The sequence below is a fragment of the Aptenodytes patagonicus genome, chromosome 1, assembly GCF_965638725.1.
Source record: "Aptenodytes patagonicus chromosome 1, bAptPat1.pri.cur, whole genome shotgun sequence".
Lineage (NCBI taxonomy): Eukaryota > Metazoa > Chordata > Aves > Sphenisciformes > Spheniscidae > Aptenodytes > Aptenodytes patagonicus.
Window position 1 is genome coordinate 164896008 of NC_134949.1, and position 12529 is coordinate 164908536.

The window sequence follows — 12529 nt, forward strand, 5'->3', positions numbered from 1 at the left end:
AATTGTAAGCTCTTTATTTCTCACCCTAACGTTACGGAAATGGAGTGCGTGGGGGGGACTTGAGCTCACGACACGGAGAAAACAGCGACACCGAGACGTCCGAATGCCTAAGTCAGAGACACGGGCACAGCCGGCTTTCCTCCGTCCCCTTCCTCTGAGGTGGGTCCCCGCGAAGCCCCTGGGCCGCTCGGAGCCTCCGGGGCTGAGGCAGTCCTGGGCTAACCCGCCGCCGCCCCGCCGAACCGGACTACGTCTCCCAGCAGCGCTGCTCCGCGCGGGAAGCGCGGCACCGCCCACCCCGCCCCGGCGGAAGCAGGTGGGTGTGGCGGGCCATCGCCCCGCCCCGCCCCCCTGCGGTGCCGCGGGGATGGTGCCCTGAGGAGGCGAGCCGGCAGGCGGGCGCAGGGAGAAGCGGCAGCGGCCCCGCGATCCCCCCCCCCCCCCGCTCCATGCAGCCGCGCCGAAGGCGGGACTCCCCGGTGCCGCGGTGAGGGACGGAGGAAGGTCCCGGCTGCGCTCCCTCCCGCGCCTCGGCGGTGTTTCTCCGTCAGGGGAAGCGCTGTAAATGCGTGGCCTGTGGCCGCTCTGCGTCGCCCTGGGAGCCGTTGCGGCGGGCGCCGCCGCGGGCGGGGGCGGCCGGCTGAGCCCCGAGCGCAGCGCGGTATGGGGGCCCGGGCTGCGGGCGGAGGCCGCCCTCCCCGCTCGCTATTTTTACGTGCAGGCCGTGGACGCCGAAGGGCAGAGGTAAGCGCGGCGGCGGCGGCTGCTTTTCACGGAGGTTGTGGGCAGAAAAGAATCCGAGAGCTCGGTTAAGAAGTCGCGTTCCCTGCCCGCCGACCCCCTCCCGCTCAGGAGGGTGAAACGAGTTAGGCGGGGAGCGGCAGAGCTTTCTACGCGCCCTTCCCCAGGCATCGGCACCCCCCCGCGGGTGCGTGGGCGGGCGACTTCACCCGCGTTGGGCGGCCGCTTAAATAGTTGCGGGCCCTGGGTCCAAATCCTAATTGCTGGATTTCTTGTGAGGGAGCGAAGCGTCCTGCTCCGCCCCCCCCCCGCCCCCCCGCCTTGAATGGCAGCAGTACCCCAACCTCGGCGAGGCTGGCCTTGCCTGCCCATGTCCCAGCTGAACCGCTTTCACCTTTTAGGCAGCAATTTACTTGGGATTTTCTTGTAGAAAGGGGAGGCCGAAGGCTCCCTACGTGACTTTTTCTGTATAGCAGTCAGAAAAAGCTAATTAATCTTTTTAGGAGTATCAAGTAACTGCACAAGGGGACGAGATGAGAAAAGAGGATGAAATGTTCAACAGCAAAACACGCATATTAGTCCAACCGACAAGTTATGATTTATTCTGCTTTGTCAAAACCTTAACAATAACTAATATATTTAATTTATGATATACCTGCTCAGGTGTCCTGCTTGTTTCCACTGTTAGGAACATCAGTATTTCTCCTCAACGCATAGACACAAGATCAGTAGAGTCATTTAGGAATTACTTTATAGGCCATTAGGTAAACTTCATGGGAACGAAATAAGTAAACTTAGTTTTCAGAGGACACTCGTGGCTTTCCATTTCTACGGGAAAGAAACCCTGACTGTACAAGCTAGACAGGAGCTCAGAGCGCTCCATCCAGGTCATCCAGATTAGATGCACCATGGCACGTGCAAGTCTGGAAGCTGCCAGTTCATTTTGTCTTGGAGAGTAAATATATCCTGCATTTAGTTGAACTGGCAGCTCTCTAGTATGTCTGGACAAGTTTCAGGAAAGGTGACCAGGCTGCTGGGCTGTAATCCGTTAGTCCAGCCGCTCCCACCACCTCTCTCTCTATCCCAAGCTCTCCCTACATATTTGGGACCGTGCTTAAAGGGGTGGAAGAAAGTTGGCAGATGCAGCATTTTGACCGTGCCAACTTCGTTAATACCTCAATGATATGTGATAACTTAATGATTTTTCAAATTATTTTATTTGGTTTTATGGAGATTTTTCTATGATTGTTGTATGGTGAATTTTACCAAAATGCCATAAGTACACATTGAATTACGTGATCCCACTATAATGTTTTTTCCCTACCAAGACACTGGCATCTGTAATATCCCTTTTTTTCCCCTGTATGAGCTACCATAATGATTAAGAGGTTTAACTTCATTCTTTAGTTCCTTAAATAATACCTGGAAAATAAAGTAATCTGAAAACATTTTGCTTCTGTATGTAAAATAATAGACTTACTAAGCTGCTAAAGGGAAGCTTCTAGTATTTTTTTTATAGAATCATAAAATGGTTTGGGCTGGAAAAGACTTCTAAAGATCATCTGGTCTGACCTCCCTGCCATGGGTAGGGACATCTTTCACTAGGTCAGGTTGCTCAAAGCCCCGTCCAACCTGACCTTGAACACTTCCAGGGATGGGGCATCCACAACTTCTCTGGGCAACCTGTTCCAGTGCCTCACCACCCTTGTCATAAAAAATGTCCTCCTTATGTCCAATCTAAACCTACCTAAACCTACCCTCTTTCAGTTTAAAACCGTTGCCCCTTGTCCTGTCCTACAGGACAGGACACCAAGATATATCTACCAAGATCCATTTATCTGCATGCTCTCTACTTTCTTATCATTTTACACTTGAGCTACTACTAATCAAGAGCTATGCTGGATTTTTAAAGGTGCTCTGTTCCCATATAATCAAAGACCGTATTTCCAACACTGTTCAACGCGTAGGGCACCAAGTGATTCTGGAGGTGTGTTCATGAGTATCTGGGTGGAACCTTCTTGATACCTAATGCTTCTAACAGCATGAGACGTGTTAGGTGGCCTAACAAAATTCTCTTTGGGAAAAATCACGCCTTGCTTGTGAACGTTAGGATATGCCCGTAAAGACCTAGCGTGGCTCAGTGAAGTCACTGGAAATCTGTCAACTTGAAAAGGAATGGATCAGATTAAGAAAGCTGTTGTGTGTTTCCTTTTTTATTAAGCTCCCACTTATTCTCTGGGTAGGTTCACTTCATCACCAGGTGAAAATGCATTCCAGGTGAAGATCACTGCTCCTGATGAACAGTTCACTCGGGTTGGTGTGCAAGTATTAGACAGGAAAGATGGTTCCTTCCTTGTAAGATACAGGATGTATGCAAGCTACAAAAACCTGAAGATAGAAGTCAAAACTGGAGATAAACATGTCGCAAAGTCTCCATATATTTTAAAAGGTAAGAAGCAGCACTACACACAGATTTCCTATCGTGGCTTTTTCTCACAAACTCTGTCCCAGAATGTCTTCTAGGATTAGCATAGAATTCTGCGGGACCTCAGTACTTCTCCGGACTATTAAATCCCATTGGAATTATGGATTCATTATAAGCATCCTGCGTGTACTATTCAAAATAATAAAAAGAAACAAATGCTGTGAAGCTGTTGCCTAGCAAATACAGGTAGAGGGCTCATACAGGAGCTGATATAGCTTGGCATGACTCCATCGGAGTCAAAAAAAGTTCAGACGTGTCCATTTAGAGTTGCTGAAGGTTTGGCCCTAAGCAATAAACGCTCAGTGCCTGACCCTCTTTTGTGATCTCAACAGCTCAATAGCGTGACTAACTAAAACTAAAATAATAATTGTGTTCCTGATAGGACCTATTTACCATGAAAACTGTGACTGCCCTCAGGAGGAGAGCAGTGCATGGCTGGAAGAGATGAACTGCCCTCAAATCATTCCACAGATTCAAAGAGACCTAGCAAATTTTCCCATTGTTGATCCAGATAAGATTGCAAAAGAAATTCCGCAGAGGTTTGGACAAAGGCAGAGCTTGTGTCATTACACCATCAAAGACAACGAGGTACGGAATGGGTTGATCTGATATACAACTAGGCTGTTTGGCTGTTCCCAGTTGAAAGGCTTTTTGTAGTCTGTTCTTTAAGAAACTTCCTTTGCTTGCTTCTCTGTCGTTGAATACTTCGCAGTTTGTATATGAGCTCAACAATATCTGTCCTACTTTGTAAAGTACTTTTTGTCCACGTTACAACTGAAGCACAGTGAAGGCAAATTACTTTCCAAGGAATCAGTGTGAGTACTGGGCACAGACCCAAGTCTCCTAAACGCTAATTCAGTTTCCTGTTCTCTGAGTAATACTGCTGTGGAGTGTCACGATCATCTAATTTGACATGCATCAATAAATTACATTGTGCATAATACTGAGGTAAAGAAATGCCACTTTTAGCTCCACTGAGGATCAGAGCTACAATTCTCTTTAACAAAACTGTACTGACTTCAGTAGAGTTTGGTGTGGAAATGAGAACAATGGAACACAACTGAAACAGGCAACCAGTTTCTGTTTCCATGAGACAGACCTAAAACGTCTGCAAAAGCAAGCAAAGCTTGTCCTTTTTTTTTGGTCGCTTTTCTGTGATGACTTAGAGAGATGAGATTTCTAAAGCTTCCCAGCTGATTCATAAATCTATACAGCCATACAATCTGCCTGACCAGTTACTTACTAAGTGATTAAAAAAGGTCTAAATTGTGCCAGCCGTTCTCTGAAATGAAAACACCAGACCAGTAAAACCTTTGTTTATTTTCAGGTTTATATAAAGACGTATGGGGAACATGTTGGCTTCAGAATTTTCATGGATGCCATACTGCTTTCTTTGACAAGAAAAGTGAGTACATCTGTATGGTCATTTATTCTGTATGTCCTACTTCATAGAAGCCTGGGCTTAACAAATATACTTCAGCATATTTGCTGCTATTTCTGTTAAAAAGCCCTTCTTGTTCTTTGATTAATAATGGAAAGGTCAGATGGATTTTCCTTGTTTGAAGTTGGCGTGTTCTAGAATGCTATCTGATCAGTGTATGGAGTATCACAAACGTTAATTGAATAGCAGGCTTTTATAGGAGAGTTTGATAGATTTGGACAGAGTGTGGGTTTGGGTTTTTTTTTTTTTTCTATAGACTAAATCATCCTGTAGCATAGAATCATAGAATCATTGAGGTTGGAAAAGACCTCTAAGATCATCGAGTCCAACCGTCAACCCAACACCACCATGTCCGCTAAACCATGTCCCTAAGCACCTCATCTACACGTCTTTTAAATACCTCCAGGGATGGGGACTCCACCACTTCCCTGGGCAGCCTGTTCCAAAGTTTCACCACTCTTTCAGTAAAGAAATTTTTCCTTACATCCAATCTAAACCTCCCCTGGCGCAACTTGAGGCCATTTCCTCTCGTCCTATCACTTGTTACTTCGGAGAAAAGACCGACACCCACCTCGCTACAACCTCCTTTCAGGTAGTTGTAGAGAGCGATGAGGTCTTCCCTCAGCCTCCTTTTCTCCAGGCTAAACAGCCCCAGTTCCCTCAGCCGCTCCTCATAAGACTTGTTCTCCAGACCCCTCACCAGCCTCGTTGCCCTTCTCTGGACACGCTCCAGCACCTCGACGTCCTTCTTGTAGTGAGGGGCCCAAAACTGAACACAGTATTCGAGGTGCGGCCTCACTGTACTGTAGCATCTAATAGAAAACTCTGTCTCTGCTGGTACATTTTACAGGATGACTGAAAAAAATAGGGAATGTCTATCGTTCTCCATTAAATTCCATATGTTGAAGACAAGATGGGAAGGGTTGAGAAAGAGCACCAAAAGCCCAACAGGTGGCACGTGGGAAAACTCCCTCAATGTACAAGCAAAAAGCACCACACAGACTCTTTCCTAGGAAAGCTTTGGAAGAAAATCTGACATTATGTACATAGTGACAGAATATAGCAGGGCTGAAGTTTCAGCACACACATACGCGATTATTACATAAAGAGAGTAGTAAGCGAAATACAAAGATATCTGAGTTAATATCTATTTTTGACTGTAAAAAGACAAAGCGCTTTGTCTATTAAAAAGGAGAGAAAGTAGAGAGAGGAGCTACTGAAGTATGAAGTTGTTCACCTAAAAACAGTTCCTTAAAAATCTAATAAAAAATAAACACATTATTTATAAGCAGCTGAAAGATAAGCTAATTGGTAGGAAACAACATGGATTTATCATAAAAAATAACTATATAATTTCTTTCTATAACAAGATAATAGGCTTCCTGTATGGATGTCAAGTATCTTAATTTTAGTTAGGCTTTTGAGGGTAAGTCTCACAGGTTTCTCATAAATGAGATAGGAAAACTTTGCCTAGAAGAAACTACTGTAACCTGCTTGGAAAGCCTTACTTAAACAGTAGTTGCCAATGTTTCCAGAGCGGTGAAAGGTGTCACAAATGTATTCTTCAGTAATTTGTCCTAGGTTCAGTCCCCATTTAATAATTTAGTTATATTTTGACTGAATGATGGACTAGAGAACATGCTTATTGAATTTTCAGAGAACAAAAATGAAAGAACCTGCAAGCACCTCACAGTACAGCATCATAATTAAAAATTTTCTTAACAAGTAAGAGAAATTATATGGAAAAATAGATAAAATAAAGTGACGAGGGCAGGCTACTACACAAAGGCTGGATAAGTCATATAGTTATGACACCTATTTAAAATAGGGACTGAGTGGTTATTTTCTGCAGAAAAGTGTGATGGTTACAGTATCACAAATTTAACACAAGCCAACAGTAGCATGCTGTTGTGAAAAGCTAAACACGCACATCAGCAGAACAAACACACGAAAGAAATGTAAAGTAACCTTTCCACTATACTCAGGATTAGTAATGGATCGGTTATGCCACTGTGTCTGCCTTTGGGTGTCATGCTTCAAGAAAGAATGTTCAATCACTGACATTGCACAGGGAAGTGGTAAGAATGACTAGACATACAAATGAAGATTCATTTAAGCGGGGATTGTTTCATCTAACAGTGTCTAAGGGAAGACGTGAACGTAGCCTTTAATAATCCAAAAGGTTGCTCTGTGGAAGATGGACGTCAGCTGTTCTCGGTGTCAGTAGTGTTGGACAATCACGATCTCTAAATTAGCCGTTAGTCGTCAGGACAGAGATCTTGAAGTTATTCCAACAGTTTTCCAAAAACGCCAGTATAATAATCAGATGTTCATAATGGTCAAATACCCAATTAAGACTTATTAAGGAGGGAGGCAAAAACAAAAGAAAAAAAGATTATGTCACAGCATAAAATCTGTGACATGCCTATCTTGTGAAAACGGTGCAGTTCTCATTTCACTTTCTCAAAAAGAACTACACAGCAAGAAGGCTGTTCGGGCATGCAAAGACAAGGTAATTTGACCAGGATTCTTTTGCTTTGAAAGAGGCAACTGGGGGGATGTAGTGGAGATTTATATTTTAAAAAAATTAATGTCATGAAGAGGGTGAATTAAGAACAGATACGGCATCAGTTCTGCACTGACATTATACATGCCTCCAGGGTTCTGTAAAACTCAACTGTATGTCGCCTTCAGCCTTCTGCTCTCCAAATTGAAGCGTCCCACCGTTTTCAGCTTATCCTCACAAGGCAGCTGGTCCATCCCTATCATAGTAGCTGCCTTTCTTTGTACCTTCTCTTACGTTGTTTGCAAATGCCAGAACCACACACGATGCTGAAGATGGGGGTGCACCAAAGTTTCATATAGCAGCAAAATTATGCCCTCTGTCCTGCTGTTACAACATTTCCTGGCCATCAACAGTATTTTGCTTGCTTTTTGGCTGCAACAGTGATTTCAGATATGGTTCCATATACCGATTATTTTAAGTAAGTGAGGATGTTATGCTTAATAATTAACTCCAGCGCTGACTAAACGTGGTCTTCCCATTGTGGCTGTTCATTTCTGTTACTTCTCTTCTGTTGATTTACTCAACAAGGTGGTTCAACTTACCTTGGAACTATACGATTGCTTACTAGATCCCAGTGCTAGCCTGGTACAAAGATTGGGCAGCCAATCATGTAAAGTGTAACAAGAAACCATCCTCTAAACTGGGCTGTTCCTATCCCTTAAAAAAGAAAGAGAGTGTATTTATGTGCAAATCTTTAAAAAAAAAAAAAAAAAAAAAAAAAAAAAAAATTGTCATCTTGTAGGCTTTACTCTTTGGTCTCAGTACTTCTAACATGTTTCTAAACTTTAACAATTTATTACAGGTACATTAAGTATATTAGAGACCTGGCTCTTTTTTCTCTTAGTGAGGTTGCTTTCAAAATGCAGGATGCCAGCAGAAGAATACTGCTTTGTATTAAAATGCATTTGTGCCTACTTTGCTTCTGTTTAGGTGAAAATGCCAGATGTAGAATTTTTTGTTAATTTGGGGGACTGGCCTCTGGAGAAAAAGAAGTCCCCACAGAACCTGCACCCCATCTTCTCATGGTGTGGGTCCAGTGAGTCAAAAGACATTGTCATGCCAACATACGACTTGACAGATTCAGTTTTGGAGACTATGGGACGGTAAGCAATCGCTTAAAACTTTCGCAAAATTTACAGTGAATGATCTTCCAAAAAGATATTTGTATTAGCAGTGTATTAACTGTTTTACTCTTTATTTATCCATTGAGACATTGGCACCCTGTAGGTAGGCAATAACCATGTAATCAATATCTTAACATTAACCAAGTTATGTATTATATAACGTAAATGACATACATTAAAATACTTAACTGTTTTATTTAAAAAATCAAAATTAATCTAAACATGGTCAAGTCACTCAAAACAGCACTTAGATGGAATGTTTCAAGAGTAGGTATTTTGTTTGTTTGCTTTGTTTCCCCCCCATGAACATGTTGACAACTGGCCAGGTCTCTTTTTTTCCTGATTTTCCTAGAATCTTTTTTCTGTGCCTTTTAAAGCCCTCTGTAGCCAGCATTCTCGACCTAGGACCTCCCACTTTGATTACTGATCATAACTGGCCCGCGCAACTGCCCTGTCGCTGTCTTGAAACACTACAAAGCCAGCTTCTAAGAGATGTTTGTTACCGACTTTGAACTTGTTCATTATTTCACTGCATTCAGTTCAGGTTCCTTTATTATCAAGACTTTTCCCAAATTTGCTCCCTCCTGCCCCCCCCAGTTTATGTGTTTTAAGTTAGCAAAGGAAGTGAAATATGTTGTATTAAGCTAGTTATATAAAAACCTTGCTTTGGACTATCATGACTGCCTCATCACCATTATCAGTTATTGCATTACCCTGTATCACCTTCATCTGTCTGGCAACCATATCCACTTTCAGCCACTTTTTTCCATGACAACTGACAGGTACTCTTTCCACATGCCACATCGTCGTCGAACTGATGCTGTCTTGCCACAGGCCTGTGAACTTGACATTCCTTATCTATTTTTATCGCTGCAAAAATACTGATACAATACATATACGGGTGTGCTCATGACTTAGAATCAATCATAGAATCATTAAGGTTGGAAGAGACCTCTAAGATCATCGAGTCCAACCATCGACCCAACACCACCATGCCCACTGAACCATGTCCCTAAGCGCCTCATCTGCACGTCTTTTAAATACTTCCAGGGATGGAGACTCCACCGCTTCCCTGGGCAGCCTCTTCCAATGTTTAACCACTTTTTCAGTAAAGAAATCTTGAAAGAGTGGTTAGACTTACTTTCATCCTTTGTATTTCCCTACTGGTACTGTAAACTCTTTAAGTAATTGCACTTCAAAAAATTTCCAGTAGGCTTCACTATTAAATCTCTTCTTTCTCCTCCAGAGTCAGCCTGGATATGATGTCAGTTCAAGCAAATACTGGCCCTTCATGGGAAGACAAGAATACCACGGCATTCTGGAGAGGACGCGACAGCTGCAAAGAGAGGCTTGAACTTGTAAAACTGAGCAGAAAATACCCAGAGATCATAGATGCTGCTTTCACAAACTTTTTTTTTTTTAAACATGATGAAAGCCTCTATGGCCCCATTGTTAAACACATTTCATTTTTTGATTTTTTTAAGGTAAGCCACTAACCATTTTTCATAGAACTAGGTTCTCGGTGCCTCCCGTTATCAAATAACTTTGTATATATTATTGATAATAAAGTGATTTTCAGTTTTTCAGCACACCACCAATAACAAGCATGAACAGGCATCCCTCCAGTGGGATTAACTGCTGTGTAGCTCTTACGCTGAGGATAATAATGTTTGATTTACATCTAAAGGTTCTGTAGAACCTTGTGTAATCTATATAACTCCAAGTTCCTTTTTATTTCTTTTTCCTGATTCAGCGATCAGGACTACTAACATAACTAACATAGTGGGAAAATCAGTGGATGAAGTGGCACACCTACCCTCACACCCGAGGATGAGCGTCTAAGAATTTCCGGAGAACTTAATTGATGAAGAGGGCATCTCTGTGTACCCAGCACTGTGATGAATTCCAAACTAAATAATAAAAGCTACTTAAACATTGATGCTTGCCTAGCCAATCCTACATTGCTCAATATCGGCAAGTCAGTAATACCAGTGCCCTCAGAATAATATAATCCAAGCTACTTGGATCTTCTGTTCGTTAATAACTTATGGTCATTTTCTTTCCAGTATAAATATCAAATTAATATTGATGGCACTGTGGCAGCATACAGATTGCCTTATCTACTAGCAGGAAACAGCGTGGTGCTAAAGCAAGACTCCATCTACTATGAGCATTTTTATAACGAGCTGCAGCCATGGAAACATTATATTCCGTTTAAAAGTGACCTGAGTGATCTACTAGAAAAACTACAGTGGGCAAAAGAGCATGATGAAGAGGTAAATACGCATTTAGAAGTACTCAGCAATGTTTCTAGACAAAATAGAGCAAAAAGTGCGTTTCTTTAAAACAAAGGAATCTATTAGGAGGACTTAAAAATTATTGTCATCAACTCTACAAATAAGAAAAATACTTTTTAAAAAAATACGTAATACTGCCCTTAATTGGAAACTAAATTGAACTTTGGAAAAATTAAGAGTATTTTCATAAAAATGCCTTACTTCTAAAATTAAGAATGTTTAAATAGGTTATCCTAAACTGTCAACACTATACTGAACTCCAGAATCAATACTGAAATAGCTACAGTTTTTTGAGAATTTTAAAAAAACTTTTATTTTCTTTGACAGGCAAAAAATATTGCAAAATCTGGACAAGAATTTGCAAGAAACAATCTCATGGGGGATCACATTTTTTGTTACTATTTCAAACTTTTCCAGGTTAGTGTATTTTTAACGGCTACTACCACAAAAATAGAAATCCCACAGAAAGAATTCAGGGCAACGGAGCTGCTGGAAATTGGCCAGTCCAGTACTTGAAGCCACAAAGCAAGCAGCAGCAAGTTAGAACTTCAGTTTGTTTACAAACACTGCATGCAGTTAATTCCTATGAAACCCCTTAAGACTACGCTGGCGGTTTCAGAGGAGCAATCGGATCACGTCAACGTTGATCTAATCTGCAAGAATATGTTTCCCACAATGATCAAAGAATTCCACATCAGACGCAGACGCTGTGAACCACAGCTGAAAATACCTGTGCATTAGCACCGAGATACCAGAACTCCAGCGAGGCACCCGAAGGGGCTCCTGTCTGCAGTCAAGTATCTGCTTACCCTGTCTGTGACACAGCGTGGAGTAACAGATTGTGTAGCCCCAGAGTTTTCACAGAATTACTCAGCTGAGTTGGTGCGGTGTTTACAACCAGATGTACAATCCAACAAGTTCGTGAATTAACGATACCTTCCTTTTTTAAAACTAGGAATATGCCAGCTTGCAAGTGAGCGAGCCAAAAATCAGAGATGGGATGGAGAAAGTGCAGCAGCCTGATGATGACCTTTTTCCATGTACTTGCCACAGAAAAAAGGTACAGTACGTACACTGTTCAACATAAAATGCTGGATGCCCTCGGTTCATATTCAACCAAATCGGAACAGCCATTGCTCAATAGCCCGTGGTATCAGTTACCAGACCATTAACGTCTATCGAGCTTGGAAACATTTCGTAATGTATTTGCAGGACTAGACAGTTAAAAATTGAGTTTCCAATTAACTGAAAAACGTTTCTTCTTTCTTGACTACAGGCCAAAGATGAACTCTGACAGAAAGAAATAAGATAATTCTTTGAATATTTACCTACGTTCAGAATGCCTTCTTAAGGAAAGAAGAAAAATTTGGATTAAAATGCCAGTGGATAATGTCAATAGATATTATGAAGTTTACTGTATCATGATCTACATATGGAAGAAAACCAAGCACCCCCTATTTCCTTTTTATCATGCAGTGGTTGCAGAGCCTTGTTCAAAAACATTTTTATAACTTTTTTTTTTAAATAAAAACCATGTTTGTATCAGTCATGTGTTACTGTCCTGAGATACCTAGGAAATGCAGATACTTTTTACTCATGCTTGTTACACTGGGTCTATTCACAAGCATGTCCTGCAAAAAAGGGCAGGTAAGAATTGTCATCTTTTTCAGACTATAACTTTGTTCCTTCTGAGAGAATCAGTATTCTCAAAGACGGTGACGTGGGGTTTGTGATACATCCTTTTAACCTGAAGGAAAAACACCGTGCTATTGGACACTTTAGGAATATTAGATAAAAGTTTTAAGTTCCATATGATTTTTCACAGATGCTTTGTCTGTGAAACTCGGTCTCTTTGGCAATACGAAAAGAATTAAG

At 42.0% G+C, this 12529-nt stretch overlaps 1 protein-coding gene across 2 annotated transcripts; it reads left to right on the forward strand.

Moving 5' to 3' along the window:
* The first annotated feature begins 391 nt into the window (after positions 1-391).
* Positions 392-12199, forward strand: POGLUT2 (protein O-glucosyltransferase 2). 2 transcript variants are annotated; one of them, XM_076361368.1, is made up of 10 exons: positions 392-744; positions 2985-3190; positions 3609-3814; positions 4554-4631; positions 8164-8336; positions 9604-9841; positions 10424-10633; positions 10982-11071; positions 11610-11714; positions 11931-12199. In XM_076361368.1, the coding sequence occupies exons 1-10, from the start codon at positions 566-568 to the stop codon at positions 11946-11948; spliced, it is 1503 nt and encodes a 500-aa protein (XP_076217483.1). In that variant the 5' UTR covers positions 392-565; the 3' UTR covers positions 11949-12199. The 2 variants fall into 2 exon arrangements, with proteins under 2 accessions (XP_076217483.1, XP_076217490.1); XM_076361375.1 differs by having other exon boundaries at positions 611-744; positions 3019-3190.
* The last annotated feature ends 330 nt before the right edge of the window (positions 12200-12529 follow it).